Raw genomic sequence first — 12,899 nt, 5'->3', positions numbered from 1 at the left:
TGGAGGGTATTTTGTGGGTGGAGGAAGAATTTGAGATAAAACTAGAGAGTTGTTCTTTTTTGGGAGAGGGGGATCCTTCCTCGTGTGAAAGCTGGAGATGGTCTGTGAAAGGAGGAGGATTTTTGAGAGGAAGAGCTGGGAGAAACTGGGGGGATGTTTCTCAGGCTGGAGGGGGCAGCAGGAAGGGAAGGGTGTCCAGGATGTGGTTGGTTTTCCTGGGGTTTGACAAGGGGGGCAGGGCTGAGAAGGCCGGGCCGGTTTGTCGGGATGAAGGGCTGCCCTGTGGGATTTGGGGCTGGAAAAGGGGGAATTCTGCCAGTGCAGAGGAATCCTGGCAGTGCTGTGGCCCAGGGCACTGACTGAGAGTGACCTGCAGGAAGGTCTGAGTCAGGGAGGGGTGGAATTTTTGGGAATGTCTGGCAGTGGGTGAGGAACTGAGAGCTGAGCTTTGGGATCTGGAGCACAGGTGAGGCTGTGGCTGGGACAGGGAAGGGGCTGGAAGGGGCTGGTGGTTCTGGGTGTGGTGAGTCAAGGTCTGTGTGCTCTCCCGGGGCAGCCTCTGCTCGCTGGTTTCAGGAGGAGGAGGAGGAGGAGGAAGGCAGAGTTGGCTTTTAAAGGCTCCTGTGTAAGTGGAAACTTGCCTCAAAACTCCCCAAACGAACCAGTCAGGCTCTGACTCAGAACTGCAGTTAGTGCTTAAAGGAGGAAAAAAAGAGAAACCCACCGCTAGCAGCAGCCAGAAAACTCTCTGCTTGTGACTCAACGTGTAGAAATACTTGGATTTAATCAGCTCAGCTGTTGGAAAGGTCTGTCAGAGTTAAGGCAGGACTGGGGATGCACAGCCAGGAACTGACACAGGGCTGGTTGTGATGTCCTTGTGTACATCTCATAAACCTCAGGGGGGACTCCAGGTTTAGTTCCCTGCAGAGATCCCTCCCTCTCTTCCCCACAGGAGTGGTTCCTGTCTCAGGGCAGGGCTGGGCTGAGCTCTCAGGGCTTCCCTGGCTCCTGCCTGGACTTTGCCCCCTGGAATGCCGTGGCAGTGCCCTGTGCTGGGGCCTGGCACGGAGGGCTGGGAGATCCCTGGGCCCCGGGAAGGCTCCCGGGAAGGCTCCCGGGAAGGCTCCTGGAAGGCCCCTGGGAAGGCTCCTGGAAGGCTCCTGGGAAGGTTCCTGGGAAGGTTCCTGGGAAGGTTCCTGGGAAGGCTCCCGGGAAGGCTCCTGGAAGGCCCCTGGGAAGGCTCCTGGAAGGCTCCTGGGAAGGCTCCTGGGAAGGCTCCTGGAAGGCTCCTGGGAAGGCTCCTGGGAAGGCTCCTGGAAGGTTCCTGGGAAGGTTCCTGGGAAGGTTCCTGGGAAGGTTCCTGGGAAGGTTCCTGGGAAGGCTCCTGGGAAGGCTCCCTGGGAAGGCTCCCTGGGAAGGCTCCCTGGGAAGGCTCCCTGGGAAGGCTCCCTGGGAAGGCTCCCTGGGAAGGCTCCCTGGGAAGGCTCCCTGGGAAGGCTCCCTGGGAAGGCTCCCTGGGAAGGCTCCCTGGGAAGGCTCCCTGGGAAGGCTCCCTGGGAAGGCTCCCTGGGAAGGCTCCCTGGGAAGGCTCCCTGGGAAGGCTCCCTGGGAAGGCTCCCTGGGAAGGCTCCCTGGGAAGGCTCCCTGGGAAGGCTCCCTGGGAAGGCTCCCTGGGAAGGCTCCCTGGGAAGGCTCCCTGGGAAGGCTCCCTGGGAAGGCTCCCTGGGAAGGCTCCCTGGGAAGGCTCCCTGGGAAGGATCCCTGGGAAGGATCCCTGGGAAGGATCCCTGGGAAGGTTCCTGCTTTAGGAGGATGATCCACAGCTGGACATGGAGCTCCTGAGATGGTGCAGGGCCAGCAAGGGACTTTGTACAAAAGCAGGGAGGGACAGGACACTTGGAATGGCTTCCCAGTGCCAGAGGGCAGGGCTGGGTGGGATATTGGGAAGGAATTCCTGGCTGGGAGGGTGGGCAGGCCCTGGCCCAGCAAAGCTGTGGCTGCCCCATCCCTGGGAGTGTCCCAGGCCAGGCTGGAGCACCCTGGGCCAGTGGGAGGTGTCCCTGCCCATGGCAGGGGGTGGAACTGGGTGAACTTTCAGTTCCCTTCCCACCCAGACCGTTCTGGGATTGTCACTGGTGTGTGGGTTGTGTATTTTGACAACATTTCTGGGGGGAGGCACGTCAGGGATGGGCTGTTGTTGAAGCAGCACAGGAGGAGCTCAGTGGAGTTTGGTGTCTTGGATGAGCTGGGCAGGGGGAGATTTAAACCAGCTCGGTGGGAATGTTGGGAATAGCCCTGAAGGCTCCAGGGTCTGGGCTGGCAGTTGCTCTGCTGGGGGCAGGTGAGTGCAGAGCTGCCCCTCTGGGGGCATCACAGGAGGATCAAACACCTCTGTAGGGGCTGTTGGTTTTGCCATCATCTCATGGCTCATTTGGCTGATTCCGAGGGAATAAATGAGTCTTAAACCTCTGGATCCTTTCCCAGTTGGAACACTCGAGGCTCCAGATTTCTGGCTGGGTTCAGGTCAGGGCTGGGGGCACTTTGGTTGCCCTGGTGTGTCTCTGTGTGTGCTGAGCAGTGAAGTTCTCCTTGGTCTCTGACTCTGAAAGTCGAGCTCTGCCCCAGAGAATGGACTGTGGGCTTGAACAATTGGGGCTTTGTGGCCATGCAGTGACATCCATCAGGCAGCTCCAGGCTCAGCTGTCACCCCAGGGACAGGGGCAGGGACACAGGGATGGGACAGGGACACAGGGATGGGACAGGGACACAGGGATGGGACAGGGACACAGGGACGGGACAGGGACGCAGGGGCAGGGACAGGGGCAGGGAGACAGGGGCAGGGAGACAGGGGCAGGGAGACAGGGGCAGGGACAGGGGCCAGCTCCCCACTGGGGACTTTGCCAGCAGAGGTTGTGGCAGACTCAAATAAGTGAGATGAGTAAGATGCAAATAATTCAACTCTGCAACTTCTGTGTGATCTGAAGCTGCTTTTAAGTCCTGCTTGGCTTGTTAATGGGGTTCTGGTGGTGCTTTTGATATTTCATCTTAAAGTGTGAGAATATTTGGCTGTTGTGTTTTCAGAAACCAGCAGTGGGTCCAGCTTGGCCAACTCCAGTGGGTTGTCAGTGTCACATATTCATGAAGTGTTGTCTGCAGTAATTTCTGATTTCACTTAAATATAATTCTGTGACTTAAGCAGGACAGTAGCTTAAATTTCTTGTTTTGCAGCAGGGCCTTTGGATTTTGACTTCAATCATTTTTGGTAACTTCAATTACTTTTGATGACTTGAATTATTTTTGGTAACTTCAGTCACTTTTAATGACTTCAGTCACTTTTGGTGACTTCACTTTTGGTGATTTCAGTCACTTTTAATGACTTCAGTCACTTTTAATTACTTCAGTCACTTTTGGTAACTTCAATCACTTTTAGTTACTTCAATTACTTTTGGTAACTTGAATTATTTTTGGTGACTTCAATTATTTTTGGTGACTTCAATTATTTTTGGTGACTTCAATTATTTTTGGTGACTTCAGTCACTTTTAATGACTTCAATCACTTTTGGTGACTTCAATCACTTTTGGTGACTTCAATCACTTTTGGTGACTTCAATCACTTTTGGTGACTTCAGTCACTTTTGGTGACTTCAATCACTTTTGGTGACTTCAGTCACTTTTGGTGACTTCAGTCACTTTTGGTGACTTCAGTCACTTTTGGTGACTTCAATCACTTTTGGTGACTTCAATCACTTTTGGTGACTTCAGTCACTTTTGGTAACTTGAATTATTTTTGGTGACTTCAGTCACTTTTGGTGACTTCAGTCACTTTTGGTGACTTCAATCACTTTTGGTGACTTCAATCACTTTTGGTGACTTGAATTATTTTTGGTAACTTCAGTCACTTTTGGTAACTTCAGTCACTTTTAGAAACTAAACTTTTCGGGCATGGAATGCAAATAACATTCAAATAGTCCCTTTGAAGGGCTTTTAAAACCTCCAGTGGTGGGTGGGGAGTGTGTCCAACCCCCTGTGTCAGAAATCAGCGTTTTAACACGGAAAGCAGGTTCTGTTCCCCACAGGGCACAGGCACAAAGGCTCTCAGTCCTTTCTGGAGAGCTCGGGCAGTGGCCGGTCCCTTCCCACGTCTCCAGGGTGATGAGCTGTGGCTGAAGAGCTGTGACCTCACCCCCATTTGGGGCTCCAGCCGAACTTTCCCTGCGCACGCTCAGCCCGAGCTCTGCTGCGGGGCCGTTCCCACACTCAGCACCTCGCTCGGTTCTCACCCTTTCCTGGCGTGGTGCTTTTAAGTGACTCGAGACTTCTTTAATCTGGATTTTTTTTTGTTTGTTCTTGCTCGGGCAGATCGGTATCTGCCGTGGGGTTTGCAGAGTGCCTGGGTTAGTGTGAAAGGAAACGGGTGAGTCACCCCAGGAGTTGTCAGCAGGGAGGGAAGGAGGGAGGGAGGGAGCCCGGAGGCAGCTCTGCCCCTTCCCTCCCTCTGACCGCGGGGGTGGACAGGGTGGAACAGCGAAATGTTTGACCTCACCCCTCTCCAGGCACGTGTCACTCTGAGCCAACTTCCTCCAGAGAGTGTCCAGGGATTCCAGCCAAGAATCTTCACTGCCAGAGGTTCTTTTCTCTCTCTGCTGGGAGAGGATAGCTTAGAAAAGATGGTTCTTTGCTGCTTCTTCTATCAGAAAAAAAATCCTTTGCAGAGAGAGTGCTCAGGGATTGGAATGGGCTGCCCAGAGAGGGGGTGGATTCCCCATCCCTGGAGGGTTTGAAACTGAGCTTGGCCGTGGCACTGAGTGCCATGATCTGGTAAAGGGACTGGAGTTGGACCTGATGATCTTGGAGGGCTTTTCCAACCCAATCCATTCTGTGATTCTGTGGATGTGGCACTGAGTGAGAATCCACCATGTCTTGATCCAACCCCACTGAGTGAGAATCCACCATGTCTTGATCCAACCCCACTGGGAGAATCAACCATGTCTTGATCCAACCCCACTGGGAGAATCAACCATGTCTTGATCCAACCCCACTGGGAGAACCCACCAGGTCTTGATCCAACCCCACTGGGAGAATCCACCATGTCTTGATCCAACCCCACTGGGAGAATCCACCATGTCTTGATCCAACCCCACTGGGAGAATCCACCATGTCTTGATCCAACCCCACTGGGAGAATCCACCATGTCTTGATCCAACCCTACTGTGATCACCAGCCCAGGGCACTCAGTGCCCTGGGCTGGTGATCACAGTGGGGTTGGATCAAGGGTTGATGATCTCAGAGGTCTTTTCCAACCCAACTGAGAAGAGCAACGAGGCTGGAGAAGGAACTGGAGCACAAGTGCTGTGGGGAGAGGCTGAGGGAGCTGGGGGTGTTCAGCCTGGAGAAGAGGAGGCTCAGAGGTGACCTCAGCACTGTCTGGAACTGCCTGAAGGGAAGTTCTGGCCAGCTGGGGGTTGGTCTCTTCTCCCAGGCACTCAGCAATAGGACAAGGGGGCACGATGGGCTCAAGCTCTGCCAGGGGAAATTGAAGTTGGAGATGAGAAAAAAATTCTTTGCAGAGAGAGTGCTCAGGGATTGGAATGGGCTGCCCAGAGAGGGGGTGGATTCCCCATCCCTGGAGGTTTTTCAGCTGAGCTTGGCCGTGGCACTGAGTGCCATGATCTGGTAAAGGGACTGGAGTTGGACCAAGGGTTGGACTTGATGATCTGGGAGGTCTTTTCCAACCCAATCCATTCTGTGATTCTGTGGATGTGGCACTGAGTGAGAATCTACCATGTCTTGATCCAACCCCACTGGGAGAATCCACCATGTCTTGATCCAACCCCACTGGGAGAATCCACCATGTCTTGATCCAACCATGTCTTGACCCAACCCTACTGTGATCACCAGCCCAGGGCACAGAGTGCCCTGGGCTGGTGATCACAGTGGGGTTGGATCAAGGGTTGGACTTGCTGATCTCAGAGGTCTTTTCCAACCCAATCCAGTCTATGATTATGATTTATGATTCTTTAGGCAGTGTTTCCACTGTTTTAAAGGTTTTGGAGGTCTTTGAGTTCTTTGAAAACCCCTCATTCTCCAGGTGAAATGGGGAGATTTATCAGTGAAAGGTCTGTGTATTCTTTCACTCTGGAAACCTCTCATGCTCCAGGTGAAATGGGGAGTTTGGGCAGGGTCAGGTCCCTGAATCTTTGGCTCTGAAAACCCCTCATGCTCCAGATGTAATGGGATGTTTGGGCAGTGTCAAGTCTGTGAATATTTGACTCTGAAAATCCCTTGAGCTCCAGATGTAATGGGGAGTTTGGGCAGTGTCAGGTCTGTGAACCTTTGACTCTGAAAACCTCTCATGCTCCAGGTGAAATTGGATGTTTGGGCAGTGTCAGGTCTTTGAGTTCTTTGAAAACCCCTCGAGCTCCAGGTGAAATGGGGAGTTTGGGCAGTGTCAGGTCTGTGAGTTCTTTGAAAACACTTTGGGCTCCTGGTGAAATGGGGAGTTGTGGCAGGGTGAGGATGGAGTGTTGCTCAGTGGGGCACTGAAACCCGATGTGGACAGAGTGTCAGGAAAGGCCTGGCTGGGGCACAGCAGTGCCAGGGTGGCATTTTTCATGGCACCCACTTATGGTGCTGATTTCACGTGCAAGGCACAAGAATGAGGTTTTATGGAAGAGGGAACAGAGACAAATCCAGCAGCTCCTGGATTGTTAGTGCTGAGGGTGGGTTCCCACTGCCAGGAACAGCATTCCTGGAGAGTCCTGGCCTGCAGAGCCCCAGAGGAATCCTCCAAGTGACACATTAGCAGCCTGTGCTGTGCATCCTGTGCCGGGGGGTTTGCAAAGGGCAGCCCAGTGACCTTTGCAGGGGGATCCGTGTTCTGCAAGCCCTGGAAGCTGCAGCTGTTCCGAGCTGTTTCCCTCTCCCTGCGGTTTGGAGGGAGAGGGTGGGACTGGGAATTCCTCCTGGAGTCATTCCTTGTTTTCCCTTAGTCCCTGGGCTGGTGTGGGCTCAGCACAGAGCAGGGAGTGGAGTCTCTAATTCAGGACAGCCCCAAACAGGAGATGAATATTGAGGGTGTTTTGGCTTTTTGCTCAGAGCAATCCCACGTGAAGCTTCTCTCAAGTTAGGACCTCATGTCACTGCTCTCTCCTAATTAGTTATTACCCCAATTAATTTATGCTGGTTAACAGGACTGCCCCTTGCTTGTGCTTCCAGCATATTCCTGCACCTCCTTGGGATTTTGAGACATTCTGGGATTGGCCTCGGGTCAGGCTCTGGTGGTGTGAGGGGAGCTCTGGGTGTGTTCAGTTAGAACTTTAATTAACCCTCCAATTAGTGTGTCGGTGGGTGCAGAGTGTCCCACCTGCTTGTGCAGATAAACACCTTGATTGGTGCCCATTCCCTGAGAAGCAGGAGCTGCTCCCAGGCAGATCAGGGATGTCCATGGCTTGGCTGTCTGTGCTGTCTCTGCTTTCCCTCCTCCCCTGCTTCCTGTTCCTGTGGAGTGCTGGATGTTCCCCCTCCCTTTCCAGGCCAGCCACATAAAACACGGTGTAACTTTCTGGTTTCCCTCCATGTCCTGTCTCACTTTCTGAGCATAAAAAGTTGGAGGTTAATTGGCTGAAAAAATGACTCCTTGTTTTCTGCTCTCCACAGTCCTGGTTTATTGTCCCTCGGTTCCCTTGGGGCTGTGAGGTGCAAATTTCCTTGATAACACAGGGAAATGTGGAACTATTTACTTGGGGAGATCAGAAGTTTTGGACAGTGGGATTTTCCCTGGTTTTTATTTTCTGGATTGGGGACCTGGTTTTCCTTTTTCAACTTCAGCAGTCACAGGAGGAAGGGATTATATCAGTACCCAAACCTTCAAAATTAGACTTGTGTGCTGCACAAACTTCTTGTCCTTCTGGAAATAACTTTTCAGGTTTAAACACAGTGCTTTGCACTTTTAATCACCCCTCAGCAATTAGCTAATTAAATGCTGCAGGAGTGTTCCTGGGGGATGGAGCCATTCCTGTTCTGGGCCAAGGGCAGCCCCAGCAGATGCCAGAGCAGAGCTGGAGGTGGTGACTTTCCTGCCATATTTAACCCTTGGAATGTGGCATTTCTTGGCAAACTGTTTGTACAACAGCCCTTGAAAATAACTGGGTTGGGATTCCCTCTGATTTGCTGCAGGGAGGGAGGGAGAAGTGAATCCAGAATGACCTGGTCTGGTACAATCCCAGTGCAAAAATAGCACAGGATGAGGCTCTGCCAACCCAGGTCTTGGTGCTGAGAAGGAAAATGTTTAAGGATTTGTTGAAATGTGACTGAACAGCTGCTCCCCTCAGTCCCTGGGAGTGCTGGGAGCCTCTGGATCCGTGTTCTGATCTCCTCTGCCAAGATATTTGTATTTAAATCACCTTTTTGGGTCCTCAGAGACCAATCTGGAGGCCATTCTGTAACCCAGGGCTGGACTCTGTGTTCAAGTGGGGGTGAAACGGGGCAATATTTGCCTGGAAAAAGACTTTTCTTGCATCAAAAATTGGCTTTTCTTGCATCAAAAATTGGCTTTTCTTGCATCAAAAATTGGCTTTTCTTGCATCAAAAATTGGCTTTTCTTGCATCAAAAATTGGCTTTTCTTGCATCAAAAATTGGCTTTTCTTGCATCAAAAATTGACTTTTCTTGCATCAAGTTCTGCAGGTGTATTGTGTGTTCTAAAGGAGCTGAAACAGGGCAATATTTGCCTGAAAAATTGACTTTTCTTGCATCAAGTTTTACAGGTGTAGTGTCTGTTCTAAAGGAGTTGAAACAGGGCAATACTTGCCTGAAAAAAGACTCTTTTTGCATCAAGTTCTGCAGGTGTATTGTGTGTTCTAAAGGAGCTGAAACAGGGCAATACTTGCCTGAAAAATTGACTTTTCTTGCATCAAAAATTGACTTTTCTTGCATCAAAAATTGACTTTTCTTGGCTCAAGTTTTACAGGTGTAGTGTCTGTTCTAAAGGAGCTGAAATGGGGCAATACTTGCCTGAAAAATTGACTCTCTTTGCATCAAGTTTTGCAGGTGTAGTGGATGTTCAAATGGGGGTGAAACGGGGCAATATTTGCCTGGAAAATTGACTTTTCTTGCATCAAAAATTGACTTTTCTTGCATCAAAAATTGACTTTTCTTGCATCCAGTTCTGCAGGTGTATTGTGTGTTCTAAAGGAGCTGAAACAGGGCAATATTTGCCTGGAAAATTGACTTTTCTTGGCTCAGGTTTTGCAGGTGTTGGACCCCAGTGGAGGCTGTGGCTGTTCCTGGTCCCTCCTGGTCCATCCCAACAAACCCTCTGAGCTACAAATGAGAGACTTGTGACAAATGTGCAGGAACTGGCAGGAGTGAGGGCCTGAGTCTGATGTGTTCAGGTGGGACTGTCCCATCTAACCCTGCAGGGATAAAACATCCCAGGATTCCTTTTGGGAATTGGCGTTTCAGTCCCTCAGAGCCAGAGCTGAGGTCTGGGGAGGTGACTGGGAACATCTTTGTTCTTGCCTCTGGCAACCCAATTAATACAATTTTTGGCACTGAAAGCTGCACTTTGAGGAGATAATTGCTGTTCTTTGGGTGATTTCTGACTCGATGTCAGTGAGAAGGGTAATTTCCCAGCAGTTAATTTGCCTGGCTTGGATTGAGGGTCTCATTAAGACGTGGAACACTCCACAGTTTGGGGTGGGAACTCCAGGGGGGTTTTTCCCTCACTGTCCCCCCCTGAATGTGCCACGTTGACCTTTCCACTCAAGTTGCAGCTCTGTGACTTCTGCCTGAGAGTTTGGGGTTTATTCAACTGATTTAAACCTTTTTCCCTTAAAGTGTCAGCAGTGATTCTTTGGCTTCTTTATTTTTAAATGCAATGCAAAGCCACATTGCTAATTTAGTGTTTCATCCTTAAATGAGCTGAGCTGCTTTGGGATAACTCCCATTTTCCTTCCATGCTTCAAATGTTCCATCTTTTATTGCCACTGCCCAAACATCTGTATTTCAAATCCTCTGCCTTTGTTGTGTCTTAACACCCTGCTCTGTAAACAGAGATAAGACTGAGAATAACTCAAAATTATTACAGTTATAACTAAAGTAATTGAGAATAACTAAAAGTTATTGCTGCTAAATGACCATGTGGTCGTTCCTTTGAGTGGTTCCTGCAGGATGTTTTTCCTCACTGCTCTTGGGAGTGTTGGTGAAATTTACCTGCCAGCAAAAGCTTAAATAGGTGAAAAATTGATTATACTTTTATAATCTTATTTATTAAACTCACATTTCTGCTCGTCCTGCTGAATCTGCTCAGAAAATAAAGCCACACCAACACTTTTTGTTACATATTTGGGCTCAAGCCAGGCAGGTGGGACTGCACCTACAGACACTTGGGAGGGAACACAGAAAGGTTTCCTTGTTCTCACTTCCAGTGGCAGGAAAAATAACTCAATGTTGGGGCTCACAGCAGAGGCTGAGGGAGCTGGGGGTGTTCAGCCTGGAGAAGAGGAGGCTCAGAGGTGACCTCAGCACTGTCTGGAACTGCCTGAAGGGAAGTTCTGGCCAGGTGGGGGTTGGTCTCTTCTCCCAGGCACTCAGCAATAGGACAAGGGGGGCTCAAGCTCTGCCAGGGGGGGTTTAGGTTGGATATCAGGAAGAAATTCTTTGCAGAGAGAGAGTGCTCAGGGATTGGAATGATCTGGTAAAGGGACTGGAGTTGGACCAAGGGTTGGACTTGATGATCTGGGAGGTCTTTCCAACCCAACCCATTCTGTGATTCTGTGGATGTGGCACTGCGTGAGAATCCACCATGTCTTGATCCAACCCTGCTGTGATCACCAGCCCAGGGCACAGAGTGCCAGAGTGATCACAGTGGGGTTGGATCAAGGGTTGGACTTGCTGATCTCAGAGGTCTCTTCCAACCCAACTGAGAAGAGCAACGAGGCTGGAGAAGGGACTGGAGCACAAGTGCTGTGGGGAGAGGCTGAGGGAGCTGGGGGTGTTCAGCCTGGAGAAGAGGAGGCTCAGAGGTGACCTCAGCACTGTCTGGAACTGCCTGAAGGGAAGTTCTGGCCAGGTGGGGGTTGGTCTCTTCTCCCAGGCACTCAGCAACAGGACAAGGGGGCACGATGGGCTCAAGCTCTGCCAGGGGAAATTGAAGTTGGAGAGCAGGAAAAAATTCTTTGCAGAGAGAGTGCTCAGGCATTGGAATGGGCTGCCCAGAGAGGGGGTGGATTCCCCATCCCTGGAGGTTTTTCAGCTGAGCTTGGCCGTGGCACTGAGTGCCATGATCTGGTAAAGGGACTGGAGTTGGCCCAAGGGTTGGACTTGATGATCTGGGAGGTCTTTTCCAACCCCATCCATTCTGTGATTCTGTGGATGTGGCACTGAGTGAGAATCCACCATGTCTTGATCCAACCTCACTGTGAGAATCAACCATGTCTTGATCCAACCATGTCTTGATCCAACCCCACTGGGAGAATCAACCATGTCTTGATCCAGCCCCACTGGGAGAATCAACCATGTCTTGATCCAACCGTGTCTTGATCCAACCCTACTGTGATCACCAGCCCAGGGCACTCTGTGCCCTGGGCTGGTGATCACAGTGGGGTTGGATCAAGTGGGGGTGATCACAGTGGGGTTGGATCAAGCTGGGGTGATCACAGTGGGGTTGGATCAAGCTGGGGTGATCACGGTGGGGTTGGATCAAGTGGGGGTGATCACAGTGGGGTTGGATCAAGTGGGGGTGATCACAGTGGGGTTGGATCAAGTCGGGGTGATCACAGTGGGGTTGGATCAAGTCGGGGTGATCACAGTGGGGTTGGATCAAGTCGGGGTGATCACAGTGGGGTTGGATCAAGTCGGGGTGATCACAGTGGGGTTGGATCAAGGGTTGGACTTGCTGATCTCGGAGGTCTTTTCCCACCCACTCCATTCTGTGATTCTGTGTTTGTTTCCCCCGTGCCTGGTGGTTTAACTGGAGTGTCTGGGGCTGGTCAGTGTTTGTTGTTGCTGACAATGGACACTCCCAACCCTCTCCCTGCTCTTTCCCTCCCTCCTCCAGGTGTCCCGAGGGAGGATCCGGCGCACCTTTATGGCGATTCTGAGCGTCAGGGCAGAGTTCTGCCAGGCCCAGCACAGTGTCCTGGCCCACAAGTGAGCTCAGGGCAGGGTGTCCCCTTTGCCACTTTGTCCCCAAGCCCTGAGGACACACAGTGGACTCCCCAAATATATGGGATATCTCCTGCCCATTGGGAGCATATTCCTCTTTTTACTGACTCTGGCCAAGCTGAGCATCCAGAAAACAAAGTGGAGAGAAGAAAACCTGCCTGCCCTTTCCTGCCTCACCAGTGCCTCGATGTAGAACAGGCTGCCTGGGCCTGCCTCTAGTGGGAATCTGTGGAGTCTGAAGGAAACCACCTGCAGCAGCTGAGGCCCAAGTGGAATTCCAGTGGATTCTGAAGCCAACCTGCTTTTCCAGAAGTGAAATCTCCAAGGAACAAACCCATCAAAGCAAGCTCTGATCAATCCCAGGCATATTAGTGGTCTTTTTGATGTTTTCTGCTGTGAACCGTTTCCAAGGTCATTGATTTTTTTTTTTTAAATTCTATTTTTGCCCCTGATTTGTTTGTTTGTTTGTTTTTTTGGGCCCTTTACACCTTTTCTTTGCCATTATGAACCGTCCAGCCCCCGTGGAAATCACTTATGAGAACATGAGATTCCTGATCACTCACAACCCAACCAATGCAACCCTCGGCAAGTTCATCGAGGTAAGGAGCCAAACCAGTGTCCCTTTCTCCTCAGGCTTCCTCTGCAGGGGCAGAACAGTCACTCTCCACACCTCTTGCTCAGTGCTCTGGTTGTGCAGTGCTTGAAACTTGGGGTGTTTTTATCTTTATTGTGTTT

At 51.1% G+C, this 12,899-nt stretch overlaps 1 protein-coding gene across 1 annotated transcript in view; it reads left to right on the top strand.

Moving 5' to 3' along the window:
• Positions 1-12,899, top strand: part of PTP4A2 (protein tyrosine phosphatase 4A2) — a 32,406-nt gene that overhangs the window by 1,941 nt on the left and 17,566 nt on the right. Inside the window, exon 2 of the mRNA XM_071576764.1 lies at positions 12,058-12,763. Within this exon, the coding sequence (XP_071432865.1) occupies positions 12,668-12,763 (96 nt within the window). The 5' untranslated portion in view covers positions 12,058-12,667. The remainder of the gene's footprint in view (positions 1-12,057; positions 12,764-12,899) is intronic.

This window comes from Pithys albifrons, chromosome 24 (assembly GCF_047495875.1).
Source record: "Pithys albifrons albifrons isolate INPA30051 chromosome 24, PitAlb_v1, whole genome shotgun sequence".
NCBI lineage: Eukaryota > Metazoa > Chordata > Aves > Passeriformes > Thamnophilidae > Pithys > Pithys albifrons.
This window is presented reverse-complemented; position numbering and strand designations above follow the sequence as displayed.